The sequence below is a fragment of the Corvus kubaryi genome, unplaced genomic scaffold (assembly GCF_017639235.1).
Source record: "Corvus kubaryi isolate FWS band 111438036 unplaced genomic scaffold, C.kubaryi_AGA036_p1.0 37392, whole genome shotgun sequence".
Lineage (NCBI taxonomy): Eukaryota > Metazoa > Chordata > Aves > Passeriformes > Corvidae > Corvus > Corvus kubaryi.
In genome coordinates, this window is record NW_024581131.1 from 13,830,221 (window position 1) to 13,854,810 (window position 24,590).

The 24,590-nt window shown below is 40.0% G+C and overlaps 1 protein-coding gene across 4 annotated transcripts in view; it reads right to left on the reverse strand.

Moving 5' to 3' along the window:
- The window catches only part of LOC121669622 (transmembrane protein 263-like), a 207,788-nt gene that overhangs the window by 178,995 nt on the left and 4,203 nt on the right, over positions 1 to 24,590 (reverse strand). For 2 of the 4 annotated variants that reach the window (XM_042038809.1, XM_042038810.1), the window contains exon 2: positions 14,273 to 14,363. In XM_042038809.1, the coding sequence (XP_041894743.1) occupies positions 14,273 to 14,363 (91 nt within the window). Of the gene's footprint in view, positions 1 to 14,272; positions 14,364 to 14,914; positions 15,006 to 24,590 lie in introns of those variants that run through there. The other 2 variants (XM_042038808.1, XM_042038811.1) reach the window with 2 other exon arrangements.

The window sequence follows — 24,590 nt, forward strand, 5'->3', positions numbered from 1 at the left end:
ATTAGGCATACATTAAGAGTGCAAGACTGAAAAGGAAAATATTTCTTAAGCCAAGTCTGTGGCTGATGGCATTCTGCTCCTGTCAGTGTGGCAAATGGAGTCTACTACAGTGTACTCTTCTGTATTAAGAGAGAAATTACTCCTGCCCATCAGTCACAGAGTGGATGAGGTACAAAATCCATTCCCATGATGAATAAATCAGAGTTTTAAAAGGTCAGGATGTCTTCAGTGTCTGCTGGGGACAAATCTCATTTAAGATTATTACACTCTTGTCAAGATCTTCACCAGTCAATTTACCCATCTCTTTCTTCCTTTCCTGTATTTCCCCCCTTCTTTTCCTAAAGTAACTCAGCTGTGCACATATTTCTTGCTTGACTTTTTAACATAACATTGTTTTCTCCAGAAAAGTAGGATATCTTGTCCTGTAACAATGAAGACAGCTTTAAGCTCAAATAGTGTCCATTCCAAACTCAGCACTGGAAATGGAAAAATACATGGGGTGAGGCTTACACCCTTCAAACCCACTCTTTAAAACTGTGAAACTCCTAGCTGTCCAACAAGAGATGGATTTCCAAATCTGAAGGGCTGGACGTTTGACAGGAAAATTCTGACAAGTTTTAGCAACAAGAGCTAAATCTGCAGTTAAAAGTTGCTGCGCAATTCAAAGACTACCCTTTCCCTATTTATCAGTAGTGGCCCAAAAATATCCCAGGTACTCCAAGAAAGGTTGAAGATTTGCTTTGCTGTCAACTCATTACTCACAGTTCCATTTTCCAGTGTGGCAGAGAGAAGTAATGTAGCTCAAGTGCTCATCGAGAACAAGAGCTTGTTCAGGACAAACTGAGGGCAGGGGATGGTTGGCTTCTCTGAACTAAAAGCTTTCTCATGATCTCAAATCAAATCTATGACTACTAATGGACTCCAACTAGGTCCTTCTGAGAGGCTGTCAGAATATTTTTTCCAAGCTGTCCTTGTAAAACCGTCCTTATCTCTATTTGAAGTCCTCAATTTCTTTTGTGCTGCAGGAAGAAGCCAGGTGAAAAAACATTCTGCTTTAGTACTTTGAAAATAGTTTTTAGCCAGAAGCTACTATAAATTCACAGGACATTTAAAAGAACTGCTGGTACGTCATGGAGACTCCAACTATTTGGAAACACTCATATTTGTTCCACACTTTAAGCGTCTTTACAGATTTCTGGTTTTGGCTGTAATTCATGACAGCAGCAGGAAAATGTCTGTCTGTGTGTGTGTGTGTGTGTGTGTGTCTCCCCACCCAGAAGTTCACTTGCTGCTGCTACTTTCCCTCTAATCTAGTCAGTCCTTAATCTGCAAGCATAAAATTTGTTCCTCTGGGGGAAAAAAAAAAATCATTACACACAAAAGGCTTAAAATCTCAACTTGGGAATTAGCAGGTACCTTTAAAGGTATTTTTCCCCCTGGTATTTGCCTCAAATGAAAAGAAAGCAGATACTGATATTGAAGAAGAACAAGATAGCTTTATACAAGGTCTGCTTAGCCCTTCACCAAAATACTTTCTAACTGAGTCAATCATCAATTAAGGAAATACTCTACTTCAGGAACAATTCTACACACAACCTGCAAGAAAAGCATTCAGCTTTCTTGTCAGAACTGACAAGAACAGCCCTGCCACAGCCACAGGAGCTGTGTGCTGAAGCAACCACAGCCGTGCACCCTGTCAGGTGTAGGAGTGCCCTCCTTCCCGCACCTCTCCCAGCACGGTCCCTTCCAGGAGGAGCCAACAGGGGCCCTGCCAGGCCACCCAACACCACATGATCGTAGGTCAGCAGTTCCAGGCAAGAGGATTTTTAAGTTTTCACAAGCACTGCACACCTGTGCAGAGGTCAGAGGGCACATTTTGCTTTAAGTGGACTTGAAAGTGCCCACTGAAGGTTTTTTGGGAACACTGTGAAAGCACATTTCAGGTCTGAAAATAAAGCTAAGGGTTACCAAGACTTCAGCAGCTATTGTGCATGCCACGGCTTTCACTCCTTTGGATGCTTAGTACCCACAAACCCAGCTCCCTGTCAGGGTAACACTACCTTTAAAGACACCCTGCTGCTGACTGGGAAACAAGGAATTGTTTCCACAGCAAGGACCCTAATGAGAGAGGGGAAGTTAAAAACCGTACAATAAAGAAGGGAATGAGAAGGGAAAATAAGCTTTGCTAACTCTCCAAGTCTTATTTGTGAAATTAGTTAGTTAATTATAAAATAAGCCCAGAAACATTCTTGCTGTCCCGGAATTTAAGCCGAGGAAAACCGCAAATGCAGTCTTGGGATGGGATAAAAGCGGCAGCGGGCGGAGGCGCCGGCCGGCCCTCGGCAGCCCCCTGCTGGGCTGCGGCAGCTCCTGGGCCTGGGAATGCGAGACCCCGCGGCTGCAGAGCATCCCCACTCCGGACAGCAGCAACACCGCGCTCCTGGAGGCGCCGATAACCCCTAAGAACAGCGGCCATCGCCGAGGGCGGTCTGCTTGAACAACGCGGCTTTAGGTTGCCATTTGCCATTCCCAGAGTTTGTCAGGAGGGTTTTAACAAGCGCAAGACAGCTCAATAAAACGTTTAAAACGTTTAAAAACAAATCTCGGCAATACGGGAGTGAACGGGGAAGGTGCCGACGCAAGCTCGGGAGAGCAGCGGGTGAGGCCTGTCCCGGTGGAGTCGTGCAGGGCAGGCTGCTCCAGCCCCTCCCTGCGGCACGCTTGGCAGCCGGCTCCTCAATTTAGTTTTAAGTGTTTGTTTTTAATCGCACATGTCGGCGTGCCGGGTGGTTAACTTACAATGTGTCACACAAAACAAGAGCAAGCCTCCCAGTTAATCAAATACCAACAAAACATTTCATGTCATATTAATGACACTTGGATCAGAGTCAGGAGGAGTAAGTTTGAAAGCCAAGATCCCTCCGCTTTCCTTAGTATCTTAATCACTGTGCTATACACTGAAGTTGCTAGAAACATGAACATCAAGAGCTGACCTCCTGTATGCTATCACAAAAGAGGTTTTCAGTGATGCCTGCGGCTGCATCTTTCTTCCCTGCTAGAACCACGAGGAAGCCAGGCGAGCTCTGCAGCACGCATGGGACCCCAAGCCTGCCCTTACATTCCATACAAGCTCTCACATATGCTACAGGTACTACTCAGCTGGACAATCCATCCTTCAGCCTCTGGGTCGTGGGAATGATGTGCAGGTTCACTCACTTCGGTTACAGCCACACTTTCTCCAGACCAGAGGCATTATGTCTCCATGGGCACTCATGCTTTTGTGCTGGCACCCAAGTCCACATGGCCATGCGCTGGGACGAAACTGGTAACATGCAACCAGAGTCGAATGCAGGAACATCTTTTTCAGGAGCTGTGTGGGCACATGTTAAGTTTAAACCAGTGACCAAACTGTATCTTAACTAGAACTGGGTTCAGCTAATCACAGTCTTTTAAACATCTACAGATACCACAGGAAACAGATTTCTCTATATAATGTAAAGTAAATTCTTAGGCAAAATTCAAACCTAGTAAATGTGGGGTTTTTTTCTTTTTCAGTGTAAAAGTACAAGATTCACAGACTGGAAGAATTTGCCCACTTCCCTGATCAATTAACTCTAATGTTTAGAGCAACAAACAACACTCAAGATGCTAGGAACAAAATACTGCAACAGTAACATTCTCAAGCTATAAAAGCACAAAACCAAACTTGAAGTCTCAATTTGCATTTCCCAAAGTGAGCCCTAACTTTAACAAACTGTAATAACATTATATTAAAACTTGGCAGTTTGTTCTTTGGCTTTTGGAGGGGTGAGTGAGAGGTACTGGGTCCTTAACACAACCACACTTTCCAGTACTAGATACATACAAACGGCTGGCTCAGACAAAGAGAATCACTTCACATAACTAACTAGAGTTATTCCAGTTTTGTGTCCAAGAGACATAGGGGAAACCTTTCCCCTCTTTAGGGGAAAAGACACTAGTAAAAAACAAATAAACAAACAAAAAAACCAAAACAAAAACCAGAACACATCACTACCACACACAAATCTCCAGAGAAGTTAGAAGGATGGGGAAAGAGGAAGGAAACAATCAACAGTTTTGGCTTCGGACTTCTGCACAGGACAGAACCTTTATTATTTTGATTATACCTTTACAGTAAAATCTGAGTTTTGGAAAGGTAAAAACAGTAGAGGTAAACAACATTACCAGTTCCTAAGAATCTTAAATGGATGAACAGGTATTTATGTGAATGCCTCATTTATTCCAAAAATGAGGTCTCATTTGCTAAGAAATAAAATTATAGTTCAATACTATAAATCTGTTCTTTCTACTGTAACGATATTCCAATACACTCATTTAATAATCCCATATGCTAAGACCCTCTCACAATTAACAGAAATGTCATGGCCAAATTTTTAGCATTATTTGCAAAATAGATGTAATATTTTATATAAAGAATACTTACTTCCTTTTGGATGCTATCTAGAAAAATACATTCATTTTTCATAATACAAGATCCAAAAATATAAAGGCACCTAAACTTTTTAAAGCAGATACATCCTACTGAGTATTACATACTTTGGGCAAAACATGAAATCAATTGTATGTTACTGGTAGAGAGAAGGCATAACAAAGAAGACATAAACCTAAAACGTAGCCTTAGGTAAATTCTTTCTCACCACACAAGTATCAGATAGATAGAAAGGGGACAGATTCCCCATAATATGCCAAAGAAATGTATCACAATAGTTTAATAATCCCACATATTAATAAGGAACATGCACTGGTATTCAATGTGTTCAGAAAATAAAAAATATATAGAATTACACATGCCCATACTAGTGCAAGACCATTCTCTGTAAAAATTGCTCTAGAATTCCTCCCAGTTTCAAATTAGATTTTCTCCTAGAATACTATCCTAGAGGGCAAACAAACTGACACAAAACCCCCCACTTTACAGCTCATTCCTAAGTTCATAAACAGCCTTGGAAAAAAACTATTCTTCAGAATCAGATTGGTTTTTGTGATCCAAAATGATCAGTCCAGAAGAGGCCAGATTGATGCAATTGTGCAATCATACTGGTAATCAAAGTAGTGGCTCAAATTGTTCACAAACAGCTGAAACCAAGGCAGGCAGCCAGGCTGAGACTACAGATGTTTATGAAATGTTAACTGGGCATTTCACTTGGTTCTGAGGCAGAATTAACAGCCTCTTGTACCAACCTTATGATTTAATTGCCTGCTATAACACTCTGATAGTTTAGCAGTTCAAGATATCATCATTGTTAACACACTGATATATTGATTCAATTTCACTCCTGACCTGGATTTACTGCATTGCTCATTCTTATTTAGTACTTCAGACTGTAGCTATATGTAAAAGTGAGACTACTTGACTCTTTTTTTAATCCATTAGGAACAAGTAAGAACTGCTTCCTTTTTCAGCTTTCAAACAGGACTGGTAACTACAAACCTGAAAGATTGATTGTGCTGCTTTTGGCTGGGGCAGAGTTAATTTTCTTCACAGCAGCTGGTATGGGGCTATGTTTTGGATTGGTGCTGAACATAGTGATGATAATATAGTGATGTTTTTATTATTGCTGAGCTTACACAGAGCTGAGGCCTCTTCTGCTTTCCATGCTGCCACAGCAGTGAGGGGACTGGAGGTGCACGGGAGACTGGGAAGAGACACAGCCAGGACAGGTGATGCCAACTGACCAAAGGGATATTCCAGACCGTGTGGCTTCATGATCAGCATAAAAAATGTGGGGAAGAAAAAGGAAGAGGGGGATGTTCAGAGTGATGGTGTTTGTCTTCCCAAGTCACCATTACATGCGATGGGGCCCTGCTCTCCTGGAGATGGGTGAGCACCTGTCTGCCCATGAGAAGCAGCAAATTAATTTCTTGTTTTGCTTTGCTTGTGTGCACAGCTTTGTTTTCCCTATTAAACTGTCTTTATCTCAACACATGAGTTTTCTAACTTTTATCCTTCCAATTCTCTCTGCGAGCCTGCTGGTGGGGACGTGAGTGAGCAGCTGTGTGGGCCTTGGTTGCTGGCTGGGGTTAAACCATGACATTTATTTAAGAACAATTGTCTGCATCTTTATGTTAATTTATTTGCCCCCCAAAATAAAAAATAAATAGTAAAAGAACATACATTCTTTTACACAATTTCATATATCTCTAACTAGCATAAAAACAGTGACAAATGTCTTGCCACTTGGGCTGGGTAGTAAGATACACAGTACAAACCTCTATTGCTAGAGTAACACACATTCACTAGTAATTGACCAAGATGTATCTTCTGACAGAGGCTTCCCACTGATCTTTCACGCTGAAATATCTTTACATTTGGATCCCACACTTTTGTTACAGTTACTGTGCCCAGGCAAATGGTAAAACTATTGTTGCCCCATCCTATGGGCAAAGACCCTCAGGGAAAACCAGATGGTTACTCATACACTTCACAACATTATTGTATTAACAAGATCCACTCATAAGAGGTTTCCCACACTTACGTAATGAGAACCTTTCTTCTGGAATCCACCAGGCACTTGGAGGCTATTTATGCTGCCATTAACAGCATATGCTGTGCACACATATAGCACTTAGTGACAGAATGATTTGCAAGGCATGGAATAGGCGAAAAAAAAGGGATGCTGAGCTGTCAAAGTAACATCTCATTAAATCATATGAAAATAGTGCAGAGGAAAGAATAGGACATAAGAAGAAGTGGAATAAAAACAATTTAAATAGCTTTCATGCTGTTTCTAGGAGACAATGTAACATAGCTGCTGAATAGAAGATGCTTGTTGTCAGCAACAAGCGTACAGCAACAGGAATACAGAAGGGCAGGGGGCTGAGAGAGGGAGAAAGGGGTACATACAGACACTGTTTATTAATCACATTTCAGACTGTCAATTTCCCCCAGAGAACTAAATTAAATAAAGCATGAATAAGCCAATACAGCCAGTGGAGAATTTAAACAAAGAAGAGCCTCAGCTTTACTAAAACAATGATGATGATAAATTTAATAGAAACACATTAGAACTTTTGATGGATGTGAAAGTGTTTTATAATCTACCAGGAATACTAAACTCGACTTCGTGCACAAGACTGAGCTGACACTACAGGTCATTTCTTTTGCAGAAACAAGAACTGGTTTGGCCAACAGAAGAGCATGGCTGCAAGGAATCCACGCCTTAGAGACAGATGATACTGAAATGTTGCTCTTCAGCCCCAGGGCATTTACAGAAGTAGCTCAGGAAATGTTTTTACAGATGAGAGGACATGCCAGGTACATAAAGTCCCAGTTCCAAAGAACAGACAGCTCACTGCTAATTTCTTTTTCTGACTTTTAAGAAACCTGCCTTTCTATTTAAGGTTATCTGACAAGTCCAATCACCTTTCTGAGGACTCAAAAAGACAAAAAAGAATAAAAGGAAAAAATGGACAAGTTATGTATCAGGCAAAGTTTTGTATTATTTATACATTATGATCACCATTTCTGTTTCAATTTTCAAGTATCTTCCACCTTGAAAAGCCCAAAAACTTACAGTTTACTTTTTCACCCTCCTCATTTCTAAATAAGAACAGCAATTTCTGTTTCATACACAAATAATACTATGGTTCAAGGAAGGCCAAACTACTTGACTAGAGCCACAGAATAAGTCAACAGTAGAGCTAGGAATCACAGAACGTCCCGAGTTGGAAGGGACCCAAAGGATCATCAAAGTCCGTCTCCTGGCCCTGCACACGACAACCCCAAGACTCACACCATGTGCCTGAGAGTACTGTTCAGACCCTTCTTGAACTCTCTCAGGCTTGGTGCTGTGACCACTTCCCTGGCGAGCCTGTTCCAGTGCCCAACCACCCTCTGGGTGAAGCATCTTTTCCTAATACCCAACGCAAACCTCCCCTTACTCAGTGCCTGCCCCTCCTCTTCCCCTCACAAGGAAGTTGCAGACTGCAATAAGGTCTCCCCTCAGTCTCCTCTTCTCCAGCCTGAACAGACCAAGTGACCTCAGCCACTCCTCATATGGCTTCCCCTCCAGGCCCTTCACCATCCTCACAGCCCTCCTTTGGATGCTCTCTAATAGTTTAATGTCTTTCTTACATTGTGGTGCCCAAAACTGCACCCAGGACTTGATTTGTGCCAGAGCAGAGCGGGAAAATCCCCTCCTTTGCCTGGCTGGTGATGCTGTCCCTGATGCACTCCAGGACATGGCTGGACCTCCTGGCTGCCAGGCCACACTGCTGAGATTATAGTTTTCCCTTTTCCCAGTCTTTTGCTTTGGTTACATGACCACAGAACTGCAGAGGTCAATCCATGCTGAAAACATCTAACAGGCCATTAGACAAAAAAAGCACATCATTTAAAGAGGTCCCCTGTAGAAGGATTTAACTGTAGGACCTGATGAGGTAGCACACTGAAGAGAGTGATTTGAGTCAGGAAAATAGAGGAGAGCTTAGCAGATACCACAGCTTTGCACTGCCAGCTTCACAGAACCTCAAGATACTGGTCTGGTAGACTACATACACACGTACTTACCTAAGAATGTCGTAGACAACACTAAGTGCCACAGGCAACTTCCTTAAGTGATGTAACACCAGAAAAGGCAACAGAATCTAGCAGAAAGCTTGATACTGAAAGGAAATTGAACTGCTATTAACTGCATTTTCCAAGGTCATTTCTTTGAGGTTATTTGGATATAGGCAGTTTGGAGACAAACATACTAAACATTACTTGTAATAAGAAGATGCAAAACAGTGCAGAGAAAGTTTGCATCATTTAAATCTTGGTATGGCAATTGTTGCAGCAGACATTTGGCCCAACAATAAAATAGGAAAAGTGCCACCCATTCATCAAAACTGTTTAAAGGCATATACCTTTTTAACATTAAATACCTATATCATGAACTTCAACTGAAGGTCTCATCATAGATGAGATGCCTGAAAAGGCATGTTCTTCTGGCATCTGCTGGTTTCAATAAATTGTCATGTTCTTATAAGAGAATACACCAACATGAAGTTAACAGTCTAATTAATTTCAGACATTTCAAATGGATGGTAGTACCTCAACTGAAATACAACTGTACTTCATTTCATTAGATCTGCACAGATAATACATCTAGGTAAAATGCTTATATCAAAACTCAATCCTGAATGAGCAATCTACAAAACTCCCATATTCTTTGGACTGGAGATTCTCAAACTGTGGATAAGGAGTCCTAAAGCTTCCTACAGAAGCACGCAATATAGTTTTATCCTGCAGAAGATATAAAACAGCAGAAAAGGCTACATGCCTCCATGGAGGAAGATTATAAGGCTCACACAAGATACTATGTTCTAAACTCCTGCAAATCATCTGATTTACAATAACTATCTCTGTGTATTCTTTACCCACAGCAAGTGTAAAACAATTTGAATTAAGAACACCACAGTTATTTGGAAAGTAAATTTCCCAAGATCTGTTATATGCTGCAGAGCTGCTAAGACCCATTGCTTTTAATAAAACTTTACTCCACAAGGCCCAATCTGTCTGCAACAAAGAAGGAACATCTCTGCTAGGTCTGAAAACTACAGAAGAGGTAGCAAATGGTACAGACACAATACTCAGGCTTATTGCAAACTGATCATAGTAGTTGGATGATAAAACCTTCACGCTTAGTACTTAAAGGCCATGGAAGAAAACACTGGTTTGTAAATTCCAAGAGGGACTACCACTGTTAACCAGTGGCATAGCTTTGCAACCAGACCATACCACCTCGAAATGAGCTTTAATATACACAGTACTACCTAGCAATGTAAGGCCAAAACAAACTACAGCAATGCCCCAGCATCGACAAAGTAGACACTCCTGAAATGCATAGTTTTCAGCAGTTTGGCAGAGCAAAGCTACTTTTCCCACAAAAATTAGTGTAATAAATGGGGAATATATGCAGAAACTTCAGAAAGAGACTTTAAATACACAGAGATAGTACATATGAAGTAAAGAATCACATGATGGTTGAGGTTGAGAGGGACCTCTGGAGATCATCTAGTCCAACCTCCCTACTGAAGCAGGGTCACTTAGAACAGGTCACTGAGGACCATGTTCAGACTACATATAAGGAAGAATGTTTTTACAGTGTGAGTGGTGAGATAGTCTAACAGGTTGCCCAGAGAAGTGATCGATGCTCCACCTCTGGAAACATTCCAAGTCAGGCTGGATGGGTCTCTGATCAGCCTGGTCTAGTTGAAGATGTCCTGCTCATGTCCCAGCCCATCAAAGGAAGTTGGACTAGATGACCTTTAAAGGTCCTTTCCAACCCAAACGACTCTAGGATTCCTATGTCCAGATGACTTCTGAATGTCTCCATGGTAGGAGACTCCACAAACTCTCTGAGAAACCCATTCAAGTGTCTGATCACCCTCATAGTGGGAAAAAACCATTCCCTTACGTTTAATTGTGTTTCCATTTTTGTCATTGCCTCCTGTCCTGTTACCAAGCACTACTGAAAAGAGTCTGGACCCAACTTTTTTACACACTCCCCTCTAACACCTACACACATTAAGACTGCCCAGTCCTTCTCCAGGCAGGAGAGTCCTAGCTTTCTCAGCCTTTCCTCATAGGAGAGTTGCACCAGTCCCTTAATTATCAAGCAAGATAAGGTTTACTGATTCATCCAATAGAAGAGATCAGATCTGAGTCATCCGACAAAGGAGGTGCTGACATTTCATAACGGAGAATGTCACAGAAGATTTAGTCACCAGCAGTGTTCATTGCTAACGCTTTCCTTGATTAATTCAATGGAAAAGGACAGAAAAGCGAAGTGATCATATCAATTAACATTGCACTGTATTAAATGATCAGCAACAGAACTCTGGAGAATAAAGAAGCAACAGGTACAGCAAGGTGTTGCTGTACTTGAGTAACTAAATCTAGTTCTCTCACTGCAATCACATTTCCATTTAACATTCAAGATGACACAGAATCTACATTAAAGTAGCTCAGACATGTGGCAACACAGACCAGCCATGTTAAATTTCTTGCAAAGAAGGAAGGAGTTCATACAATTTAGAGCAGTGCACTCCTCTGCAGAGCTCACAGCTCTTCGCTGGTTGGTGATGGGAAACCTGCCCTACACAGCCCGCTCTGTGAAGTGCTAAGTGCACCAGCACTCCAGATGCTAATTGCTATTGTTCCCCCGTGCCTGCCTTTCAAATGATTGGAGGAAAAAAAAAAAACGTATGTTAAAAGGATCGTAGAGATACTAAAGACGAAAGGGGAATTTAAAAAAAAAGTGAATTTGGCAGATGGATCACGATGTCAAAAGGTAAAGTATCGTTAGGGCATAAACAGCCTTCCTGAGGCAGAGCGTGGAAGGCTTCCCCTGCAATATCGCAAAGCAGCTCACGGGAGCGGCGCTAACAGGTTTGAGCACTTCCTCCGGCGGGCTGGGACGCGCGCGAGCGCCGCCGGGAATGCGGGCTCGGGCCGGCCGCGGCATGGCCGGGCCTGCAGCGCCCCCGCGCGGCTCCCCGGCCCCGCTGCCGCTCCCCGCGGCGGGCTCCGCGCAGCAGCGCTGCCCTAAGCGCGCATCCTCCGCACACAGCAAAACGCCCTTTGTGGTATCTAATACCACGCACGGTATCCGGCAGGAGCTGTACTTCTAACTCATTTGCTCTGTTGACCTAGCTAAATATAAAAAAAAGTTAAATTTAACGGCAGATAAAATAAAGAGATTCAGGTTACACACAGATACCAGCCTCTGTCTTGGCTATCTCTCATTTGGTATTTCTCTTGCCTCAAACGCCGCCAGGCTGCCACACTGCGCCTGGGACCAACGTTTGTTATTCCATACCAGTTGTTACCCACACATACACCTACTCCATTTAGTTATGCACATGATGGACATGTAAAATCATCCCGTTATTTGTAGAAGGCCATGGTGCAGCACACTGTTTAGAAATATGACAAGCCATGAACTGTTATTTTACTGCAATATTTACAATAGAACAGTGCTTCCAATTCCCCTCCTTTTAGAAGAGCAATAGATATGCTGTGCAAGATAAGAAATGAAGTTATTATGATGCAGTCTGGTGAAATAATGAATTGTGCTAAACAGAGAGACTCTGGAGAGCCTTCCATCCCTTATGCACTCATTACCAGAAGGCAAGCAGACATGGTCTCCAACTCAGAGATCCCAGGAAACAGGAGTGCAGCAGTCACAACAATATTGTTATGTATTGCAAAGCATTTGATTTAACTAGGGAAGTGCTATCAGAAGAAACCAGAAATCTCAAGAGCAGCAAAGATAAGATAGTACTCTGAACGGTATTTGACAAAGAACTTCAGAGTTCTTTTTCTTTCATGAGGTATTTGCAATCATTCCTGCAACTACATGTTCTTTATAGTAATTCTGGTGGTCTATGTTGGTAGACATGAGCTTCTAAGCAACAGTTCTATTACTCAACTCCACCAATACCCAAAGTCAGCTATAAATTCAGCATAAGCTGGATTGCTCTCATTTGGGACAAATTTTTCCACTTCTTCTCCCAAGCAGACTCTAGTTTCAGTTGTGCTCTCAGCATCCCTCCTATTTTGCTACTCCTGACATCATTGTAAATTCAAAAGGTACATACTGAGCTCAGACTTTATCTACTGTATCACTGCTTAACCAAATCAGCTCAACTGCTAGAGTTCTTTTTCCTCACACCAGCAAAGTGGGTATATCCAGACCACATACTTCCCCCGGACCATCCAGTAAGTCACAGCAGTAGAATATTAACACTGGTATTTCACTGTCATTCAAACCAGCAGGGTTGCAGGCAAAAGCACTTACATTCAATTAAAAAAGTTAGTTTGCAAAAATACTGAGCCACATAGAAAAAAACCCTTCTGATTACACAAGTCAAGGCCATGGTCCAAAATCTAAGCCTACTCCTGATAAACTGATGGGACAAGATAGGTTTTACATTCCAGGATATAGTCTCCAGATTCATGTAATCATCATCTTAGGCTAGTGACCAGAATTCTTATTTCAACAACGAACTGTCATTACATGCTGACTTGGCATTACTTACAAAGAAAGGAGGGGGAGGGAATATTAATATTATATCCTCCATGAATATATAGAATAATCACAACATCCTCCACATTTATTTCCTTCTGGTTTCATAAGAGTTGCAAAAGAAACCCACCTTTCACTTACCTCCATATACTGTAATTGTCAACACAAAGTATATGAAATGGCAGAAGAAATTACAACTTAATACAAAAACTTTAACAGAATGCTCAACAAGAAACAAGGGGAGTAGCAACTTCCTAAAACCATCCACTTGGTTCATATTCCCTTTAAGAATGGCTGTCAGTATAAACACTGTATCAGCATCTTGTTCTCTTAAAGGAAAAATATAAAGCACATTTAATGTTTCCCAGAGACGTGTCATGGTATTTTAACAGTAAGTTGCTAAGAATCTCAGCACTCTCTGGCTTGTTTAAGCCATCCACAGTGATTATGAGTGATTGTGTCTTAAAAGCCACTGAACTGAAGACAAAGCTCAGGATGGATCATCACTTGCAGCAATGTTAGCAGCTTCTATTCAAAAGAAAGCAACACCTATTTTGTTGCGTATGTACAATGTCTGCGACTTTTGCACAGCGGGAAAAGATCTGTTCCTTGTATAAATCCAGGGCATGTCATTGCAAACAAGGTTTTTAATTAAAATTGGCATTTTTGGGCCTCCTGCTGACAGAGAGCATCTCATTGCCTTCTCCTCAGATGGCTAAACTGGCTTCCAAGAGAGACAGAGAAAAGAAACAAAATCACTAGAATACCTAACTTTGACAAGTCTCTGCTGGGGACAATTTCCATAGCAGGATGCTGCAGAGAGAGGTAAAGAGACAAGAAATGACTACTTAGGAAGTCTCCCCTAACGAAGACTCAGAACATCACAAACAAGACAGTAGAGGAAGTATTTTCTTCCTAAGCCTGCAGACAGGATGATCAAGCAAGACAATTTTAATCAGAAGCCATATTGTTAAAGAGCATGCAGAACTGTGTCTGCACCTCAGTGGGTAAAGTCTTCTTTTGAATGCAAAAGAAGGCTTAGGGGCTCACTAGCCTCTGGCTGGGAGGTTGGCTAAACTGTCAGCTCTGACAAAGCTTTATCCCTCTCAGAAAACAGGCAGATATAGGTTCAAATCAGACAGATAAATCAGACTTCTTGGCCAGAACATTTTCCTCAATTTATTGCGAAGAGTTTATATTGACTGCCAGCACTGTACCTTCGGGAGGCTCTTCCCGCAGATGAGGAGGCAATTCTTCACTTGTAGTCTCAGTTTCATCATCCACCATCTGTGTTTCTAAGCTAGGGCCCTGCAGAACAGAACAGCAAGAGGGGATAAATTGGAGAAAGCTCAGACAGGAACCACAAAAATGGGTAGAGGACTAGAGAATATGCCAGACAGTAAGGACACAAGGAGCTCACTTTAGCTGATGAGAAAGAAAGCTGCTAGGAGATTTGTCTGTAGTTAAAATACAGAAAGGGGAAAGTGAAAAAAAAAAAAAAAAGAGGACTTTTCAAGATGGCATACAAAGTTACAAGGGTCTTAATTGACTGAAAACCAGAAAATGAACAGTAAAGCACAATTTCTAAATTATTATTTCCAAAACACATAATGCAATAATAAATTAAAATGTCTATTTATCAATGGTAGCAACAGATTCACCATCAACTGGAATTTTCAGGGAAAAACACTCATCTTTGTCTTATCAAGACTGATTCTGAAATGCCACTTTTTTTCAAAAGAAAACAAAGCAAACTGGCTTACAATCTTATAACCTATGCAGGTCCATTGACCAGAGAGTTTTCCCCTACAAGCCAAATACATCCATTTGTGTGTCCAAGTGTAATATGCTGAACTAACCATTCCTGAAAAACTACTGGACTGCCCTCCCAGGTTTTGCATTTCCATGTTCCAGCCTTCATGATCCTGTAAAGAGCCTGCAGTGTTACTGCTGGAAGGACACAAACAGAGTTAAAAGATTTGCAGCTGAACTCACTTTACACACACAATATTTTCATGACATGTGGAGCTATAAAAATGTAGTTGCTTTTTCAGTTTCAAACTATCATAGGAAAAAACCCCACCATCTGCTTCCCCCCAACTTACCTTTTTTTTTAAGTAACAGCAGAGTAAACACTAGGCATAGCTAGAGGACTCCTTAAAAAAAAACCTAACTGATTTTCTTTACAATGTTAGTACAGTGAAGAGTGAAACAACAAAAGAGTGAAATGACTTAGCAGTCATTAGGAAATGAAGCTTTTTTTGCACTTTGAAAACATGACTGGGTTTGTAGTCTGAACTATCTGAAAATGTGTATTAACATACGCAGCTGGAATGTTACAGAAATACAGCTGGTACATCAACAGCTTGCAAAATGTTATTATTTGAACTCAGGAAGAAAAGGGGTTCATAGCCCTAAAGCTGCAGCATTCATTTTCATTCTTTCCAAATGTGACTGCGAGGTTACCCCCAACAGCATTGGCTACTTCCTCCCTTTCCTTGGTTTGCACATTATGAAGAGTAATACACTTCCATCCTTTGTACAAGTAGCTCACATTTCCATTCATTCCCCTCTTTATCAACAAAATGGACATGAAAACAAAAAGTACCACAAAGCTTTTCAGATGTTTTATAGCAGGAATAAAGAGACCACCCAGGTGAAGTGTACAGGTCTACTGTGACAGTGCCAGGACCATGATGCGGATTTCTGCCATCCATGACTATGAAAGTTTTACCTAAGATATTTACTTCTTTCTCCTCATTTAAAAACACCTGGTATCAACACTGCCCAGCTTTGGTCAGTGAACAGTTCAAACATTGTCATGCCCTGTAGTAACTATCACAGAAAGGGAAAAAAGTATTTACCACAAGGTACAGATGGGGAAGTAGTAAGTTGCCTTAGTCCAATTAAAAAAAACCAAAACATTAAACCCAGGAGTCAGTAATCAACATCAAGACTTAACCATCTCCTCAATTCAACTAAATAATGTGATCCAGATTTTAAAAACATGTAAACAATTCTGTATAAGACCAACAAATTGAATATAAAGTATATACTTGAATAAGTTTCTACATCAACCACAGGCAATATAAGAATTTACACTTCTTTCCTACCCATCAGTGCCACAGAGAGAAAACACAAAGGGAAGATGAGGCTACAGCAGTATACCAGATTAGAACATTTATTTTTCATATAAAACATTTAGACATGTAGGACATGAGGCACAAATATTTGCCTTGGAAACATTCTGAATCACAGCTACGGAACTCCTAAACTAGAAGGGGTCTTGAATGTGAATCCTGTGCCTGTACTTTCTGGTTTACAACACCAACATTATTTTAATTTTTTTAAATAAGTAAAAGCCATCTGCACATGCCAACTATATGCTGCCCAAGGAGACAATCCAACTTCCAGAGACTATGGAAAGGCCAGCAAGAAAAGCATTATCTTTCCTTCTTCAAAATAGTCAGTATTCTCAATTTCCTACAAGACAAACCTGCTTAGTAGCTCCTCCCAACAACAGCCCATGATAAGCGATGCTCCTTTGGGTTACAGTTGTTGTCATCTACATAAACACAGAGAGGATGCAAAATGCTATCAAAAGTGAGTGGTGGCACTATGGTTTTTTCCTTCCTCATGCATGAACTACTCACTGCTTGGTGTTCACTAGCAATACAACACTCCGGTATGGTGGTTATCACTGACAACACTTACTCCAAAACAAAGATTTATCTTAGATGAAGGTCAGCCTTGTACCTAAGCTAGTATTAACAAATCCAGCTGTGAGAAAAACAGGGCCCATTACAGAACACCACGAAGTTCACGGCTGAGACACTGTTTGCCATCACCTATTTCCCTCCAATTCAAAACTTTTAAACTTGCTACTGGAATACTACAGAAGAAGAATACTCAATCCAAGACTACTACTCCTACAGAACATTCTGAATATCTAACAGAAATGACCAGAATTTCTGAGGAATTTTTTTTTCCACTACTCAGAAACACTTAATCATAACACAGCATATTTTAACTGTATTTGGTATACATTTCTTGTGTGGTTTCGAGTATTCTTCCCCAAAAAATCCTATTTACAATTTTTTTCTCAATTTGATGTTAAAAAGGAAAAGTCTAAACTGAAGCATGGACATGTCAAGTAATGACCAATTTTAAGTTTTTCAAGAATTTTTTTGCAAGAAACCTTGAAATCTTGAGATTTCCTAGTTCCTAAAATGAAGTTAGAAATGTTTTCTACAGAATAACTCCAGTTCTTATCTCACTGACATCTTACTACTATATATATTCACCTATGATACAGGGAGCTTCTAAAAGTAGTCTGGTAAACATCAGAGTTTATCAGACTTCAGCATGTCCGTCTACACTGAGGCCAGTGAGTAAGTGTGCATAGTTTGGTACTGAGATTCACTAATTAAAATGTAAAACAGTTAATAGTAGATGAAATTCTAGGTTCTCATATGCATATCTAGAAGTAATACTAAAGGCTCAAACACTGACAGGTGTTATTAACATGATTACAAATTCTCTTTACAATAGCTTTTTTGTGTATGTTAGCATGTCCATTGCTTTTTTAGTTACGTCTGCCGAGTTCAATTCACTGGGCCTGCTGCAAGCTTGGTAATCAATATTTAACATACCTACAGTTTTTGCAGCACAGTCATCTACTACAAGCAAAAAATCCAGGAAATCATCTTCTAAGAAGGCTTATAATTATGTTGAGTCCAACAACTTTGTCTCAAGCTTTCTTTTTACACTATCATTTCAAGAATGAGGCATCAGTTACATTTTCTTTTTTCATTCTTAAGGACCTTTGACAGACAAGTAGGGGAATGGGATGCACAGAACTGTAAGCTATTGGCTTGCAGGTTCTATAAAAATCCTCTGGAGCTGCAGCTGTGGCAGAAGGAATGTACCCAGATTGCTTCTGCTTTGACAGTCCCTTAGGAACATCTAGGATGCAGGAAGATGTATCAACAGTTCAGAAACATTAGTAGATATTAGCTGTACAACATTCTTTCAATTATTTAGGTTTTGTATAGCCTCTTAAATTGGGAATGAGGTTCTGTTCCTCGCTAGAAACACTGGAGAAGCACAAGCTTGAACAGGTATTATTACAGAAAGTAAGGTTATGGTGCAGAGCCGAGGAACATATAACTAAGAAAAACGTCTTGGCTCTCCAAAGACAGTCCTGCCCTCAGCAAGCAAGCACTTCATACAATTCCTTTCAGCACTTGATGAGTTTCTGACTATGAGCACTAATAAAACTTAGTGGCAACTTTTCTATGTCATATCTTAACACAATCTCCAAGCTGAACAAGAACAAGTAAACTCAAGCAGAGGCAACACCCACCCTTCCAAAACGAAGTTAAAGACGTGAGATTTAAAGGCACCTCACTCTGTCCCTCCCAACAGTTTCAATGAACTCTTAAGGAAGCTGAAAAGCTTTGCAGGAACTCAGCAAATTATAAAGACCAAGAGAAAAACCCTACATGAATTCTCACAGAAACTGCCTGAGAAACATACAATCCCCTGTTCTGATCACACTGCATGACTACTGACCTTACAATGCAGTTTAACCCAAATACTATGGACTGCTGTGACCTGGCAAATTCGTGTTTGTGGCTTTATAATGTGTTTCATAGAAGGCTATGTATTTATGGCTAGAGAGGACTGCCAGTACTGAACTAAACAAGTGTGACAAATGGCATACAAGCATTTCAGAGTATACCTCATGCTCTTCCACAAGATACAATACTTTGCAAATAATTCTGACCAGAACTTCAGTGATATGCTCAGATTTTCAGTATATTTAAAGACTGTATATTTTATAAGTGCTGTGGTAAATCCATGCATGACAGAAAGCAAGTTCCTGTCAGTCAGAGTCAGCGTTTTCCACAAGGTACAGTGTTATGTTTATGACACTGAAACCAAGAGCTCTGTTTATCACCACATTTGTAGTAACAAATGATATCAGCATGGTTCATCACAAAAAGAGCCATACTATCTTGGTCTCAGCAGATTAATAAGTACTCAAAATACCCACAGAGTAAAGGAGTCAATCCCAACACCAAGTGATCAGTGCCAGTTCATTTTGCTTGCAAGTCAATATCAACATGAGACTGTCACTGCAAATGCCCCAATGTGGCTCATCTTTCTAAACAGTCCCTACAGGCCATCTCAAAGCAACCAAAAAGTCCTACCTGCACCACCACTACTTTTAGGCCTTTCAGACTCTACATTAGTACTTAACATTACATTAACTATGGTATATAATCTTAGACTGAAGTCTGTCGATTGACTGTTCACCGAGTCACAAATTCATTTTGCTAATGAGTAGCAAAATACAAGACTCCAAAACAAAGTCCAAGAAGGGCAATAATGAGGGAGGGCAATCAAAAATTAAAAAAAAAAAAAAAACATCCTGTGAAACATTAATAATCAAATTGAATGAGTTTGGGGCAAATAACTTCAAATTTTCTTCTGAGAACCACGTATCTTACAATTCTGTTCCTTCTTGCCATTCCTACTCAACTCAGAAAAGACAAAAAAATTTTTTAAATGCCCTACCATAAGCAAAAGCAGAAGGAAATACACCATGTAATTACTCTTCTCCATTATACTCAAACTTATTAGTAATCTTTTTCCCCTTTCAGAACAGAAGCTGGAGGAATCTAAAGCTCATAGTCATGGCGGATTCAGCAGCAGTTTACTGTCTCAGTTCTGAGACTATACTTTAGAAATAATTCTAAAATCTGCAGCTTTAGCTACTACTTTCCCTGTGCATTTTCAAGTGAAAATGGTATCTATTTCCTGATCTAAACCTTCATGTTTCCATTCTTGCTTCTAAACACTTTACTCCAGTTTCTCCTTTCTGACATTATTCATTTACATTCTGGACTTGAGCCTAGAATCTCACTTCTTCCACTGCAAGAAACTGCCTCATTCCTCCTAAAGCCTCTCCTTAAGAGCCCAGAAGGTCAAACTTGCTTCTTTCTATGCAAATCCTCAACTGCCAGCATAAATCACATGTCCTCTGTCCTGTCTAACAGTGACTTTCAGACCTGGTATTCGATGTCGGCAGAATTCCAATAAAGCAATTAAGCAGAGGAAAATAAGTGGCAGTCCGGGCTTCACACCTCCACATCTGTGATTTCACTTGTAGGCTTCCCAGCACAGGTCCAACATCTTTTTTATACAGTATCAAATATATGTCAACTAATAATCATAAAGATTAGATGCACCCCTGAAGAATGACAAGACTCAGTGGGTCTGTGTGAAGAAAGAAGCAAAGTAATCCCCAAAGGCAAGACAAGTTTGTTAAGTGCTATCAAAGTGAAAGCATTGGCTATTTTTGTATCAGATTTAAAGAATACTTATTTCTTTAATAGAAAGAATTCAAAAGAATAAACCCCCCAGTTTCCAGCATGTTTGCATACTTTGCCCCTTCCTAGCACCACAAAACAAAACCCCAGCTCTTTTCACCCCAACTTCAGTTTCTCTAAATGGGTGAGAGATGATACATATCATGACTGGGCTGAATGTTTGCAGATGCCAAAGGGCTTGTCAGATCCAGTAACGATGAAGCTGACCTTCATCAGGCTTTCCTAAAATGACATCGTTAATGACACTGTTAATCTGGGATCTCTCCTCTATCTTTGTCACTGTTACAAAGTTTCTCAGAACTTATCTTTGATATTTCATGTTTAAACAAATTAAATGGTTCCATCTTCCATATCTGAAAATGGCTTGTGGCTCACAATGCCCTTTCTGCTTTTTACAAAATTACATAAGGTCTTGATTCCTACAGAAAAAAAAGGGGCTATTGTTCAAAGAAAAATAAAAATTAAACAACCAACCACTGGGTAGGTAGTTCCACATGGTGACACCCTTTTCCAGGGAGCTGAGGACCTACAGGTACTTCAGCTGAAGCCCATAACTACCCAACCACCTCCATATTCTCTGCTGCTCAGACACTGGAAACAAGTATATCACTGTACCTTTGTTAGGCAGTTTGCAGCTGCAGCTGTTACTTCAGCAATGAATTTTCAGCATGTTAAGGAATTAAGACTTTAATTTAAAGTTTTCTAAATGCAATAGGAACATTCCACAGAATCTGCCATCATTATTGATTGCATACCGACACCTTCAGGACTTCCAAAGTCAGTTGGATTTTTCCTGCAGAGGGAATAAAATTGATCTGCAACCATAAACATGTTTTTTTTGCTTTCCTCTATGTTTAAGAAAGCCTCTTGATGGATGCTTTGCTTTTAATTTTGCAAAACAAAGTTCACTTGTAATGAGAGCTTCCGTGCCAGGTTTCAGCCCAAGGGGAATTTGAGTTGCAGTTATAAATCCCCCGGAACACTGAAGGAAAGCACAGAAATAGAAACGCTGAGGATGACAGTAGTGTAAAATTGTAGCACTTTGTTCACAAAGTACGCTGTAACAAAGAATAGAAAAGTTGCTTAGATTACTTGCTCTTTCCTGAATTTGGACAAACACATTAGGGAGGCTACAATTTTAACAACACTTAATTTTGTCCTGACAACAGGACTAGTGGAGAGAGGCAATGAGAGCAAGATTTAATGTTGCAAATGCCAAGTCAAGATTAAGTTCTATTGTTCTCAGCAGAACAGTCAAATCCTATTTTTACAGCAATAAAACAACTTTGTATTGTCAGCAATCCAAATTAGGGTTTATGTGACACAAATAAATTTTCAAGAGTACTAATGACACCACGGTCTATTCTCCATTCAGAAAGCCAGTAAACTGTTTGGTTTACACTTTTTATGTCCATGTTTTGTATGGGGTAGATAATACCATTTGTACAACAAACAGCCAATACAGCCTGCTCAGTGGTAGATCAGACAGTTCTGGATTTTGAATTAATTATTGTATTGAATTTTGTCTTGATCGACCATTTATTTTCCATCTGAATTTTACTTCCTAAATCAATGTTAGCACAGAAAGAATGTAAGAGTGGCTTTCAAAAACCAAACCAAGCAAACCACATTTCATTTGATCATGTACTGACCTGGCCCAGAGAGAACACTCCTCACTCCAAGCAGGTTAACCAGTGCAATTATCAAAAGGATGCCAGCAGCAGTGTGACGTTACCCTGAAAGGGGCTGAACAGTTTGCTATCAATTCTCCTTTGAACTACTACCTCCACAGGGAAGTGTATGCCTTCTCCACAACATGGTTTATCTTCAAAAACTGACCATGCTGAATAGCATTTGTTCGGGAAACAGAAGGTACATGAAGGCAAAGTGTTAGGGGCAGGCTTATACATAGACAAAACAGTTCTGACAGAAACACCTACAGACTCTTCTGAAACACAGAATGATGCAGGACCAAAGCATGACCTTGCATCACAGCAAACCGATCTGAGAGCAATTAAATATCAATAACAAAATCTCAAAATATCAATTAACTCATAACTGCCTGTCACTGATTTAGATAACTTCAATGGGAAGAAGCCTTCCTAAATCCTGCCAATCATCTGTCTGTCAGAGATTTCCGGCAGGGAGTAAGTAAAAAAAAACCCAAAAGACTCAGAAAATTGAGCTGGTGAACCAAAGGTAAGCAATAATAAGACTTGATGACCTGAAGTTTCACTGCACTTTCTACATAACTACACTTAGCAAACAAGTATGTTTGCTAAGTGTAGTTATGTAGAAATGTGTTTTTCCAGCCTGGTCCTTGACAAATGGATTTAATGATTAATGCCAGTTTTACTCTGACTAAAGAAATGAAATAATGCACTCCGCAGAAAGAATATTCTCCATTTTCCTAACAAGATGTGGAAGTATCACTCTAGAAAGCTGCAGACAGTGTGAGAAATTTGTCTGAAAAACTGGAAGTCCTTTGCCTAATAATATAGGCACATATGACAGAGGTCATTAAGATTTTCTCAGCCATGCTAGAGACTTATAATGTAATAGCCTTTTCACTACCCTCAATAGGGTCACAATAACAACAACAAAAATATATATCTATATACGTATGGAAAGATGCATTAAGAAGTTTTCTATAATTTTGGTTTCACATGACCTGATTTCCATGCATTTATCTCCTTAAAAGTGCACTACTGTTTTAGTGCGCTACTGTTTTAGCTTTAATAAGCTGAAATTTAAGTAATTTTCAAGGGCTTTTACAGCTAGAACATTGGAATTTTTACAGTAAGACTTGAATTCAAAATATATAAGCATATATACAGCTTGAAAAATATGAGCATTCTCCCCCAAAAGAGTCACAAGAGACATCACTGCAAGAGTTTGAAACACAAGTCATCTTGACAAAATATTAATTTCCTGTTCAAAAATAAGACCCAAAAAAAAAAAAAAAAAAAGCTGCAAATCCATTTGAAGTTGAAAAGTTGTTTCGAAACCCTCAAAAGTAATTTTAGATGCTAGAAATTGAGGATAAATATGAGATATTTTATTCAGGACAGAACTTATTCCTGTGTCCTTATTTCATTAGGAATTTCAAAATGCATTTTCTGCATTTGGGAATTAGCTAGGAGATTGCAGTATGATGTATTTATCACACAACTTTTAAATTATTTTTGTTGATAGCTAGATAGTTACATATTTCCTTCCTTACAAACGAGTTTTGAACTCACATCAGAGCTGTTTAAGACCAGTGTTGCTTGTCATTCTATGCACTTATTGTAGTGCTTTAAAAAAGAAACATTTCAGATAAAATATTTACTGACTCTACAGAACAAAAGCTACATCTTCTGGTACTGTTAAGCCCTCCAATTTCACACCTAGCCTGCATATCAAAATTGACTGCCATAAGCACTGCCAGCAGTAACACCCCTTTTATTTCAGGCTCCATAAAGACCTCATTTTCTCCCAAACTCACTCCAAGAAGTAGTAAGAAAGATCACAACTTGCTGCATACAAGATTCCAACCAGAGTTACTACACTCAGCAACCAAACAGCCATCGGATAGAAAAAACACTCAATCACTGTGAAGACACAAGTAAGAATTCATTTGGGAAGCAATAGTTTTTGGTAACTACTGCCTTTTACTTTTGAAGATCTGTGAGGTGCACAGGTTCTCCCTCCAAAATGTTTTTGGAATGAATGAAAGCTCAAGAATTGCACTGGACCTTCAGCAGCTCTGCAGATGCATTAAGACTGTAAGATTTGCTAACACCAGCACAAGCCACTTCTGTGATGCCCACTAAGTTCCATTAGAACATTTCCTCTGAAGAAACTTAAGAGCTCTACTATTTGCCCTCATCTATGTAAGAATATACCTTGCCCAGAACTTTGAAGGTATGTAACCCCTTCCCATCTCTCTGAAATTCAGCTGAAATATTGGAAAAGAAAACCACTACAAAGCTTGTAAGGCAGGTCAACAATAAAGAAAGACAGATGTGACCAATCACAGGCAAATATTTAAATCAAAATAATCTACAGAATACGTACTCCATGTTCCCTTTTACTCTATCACTTACATTCATGTTCCTCCTGATTCCTAGACCACATTTAGGACTACATGCTAGGA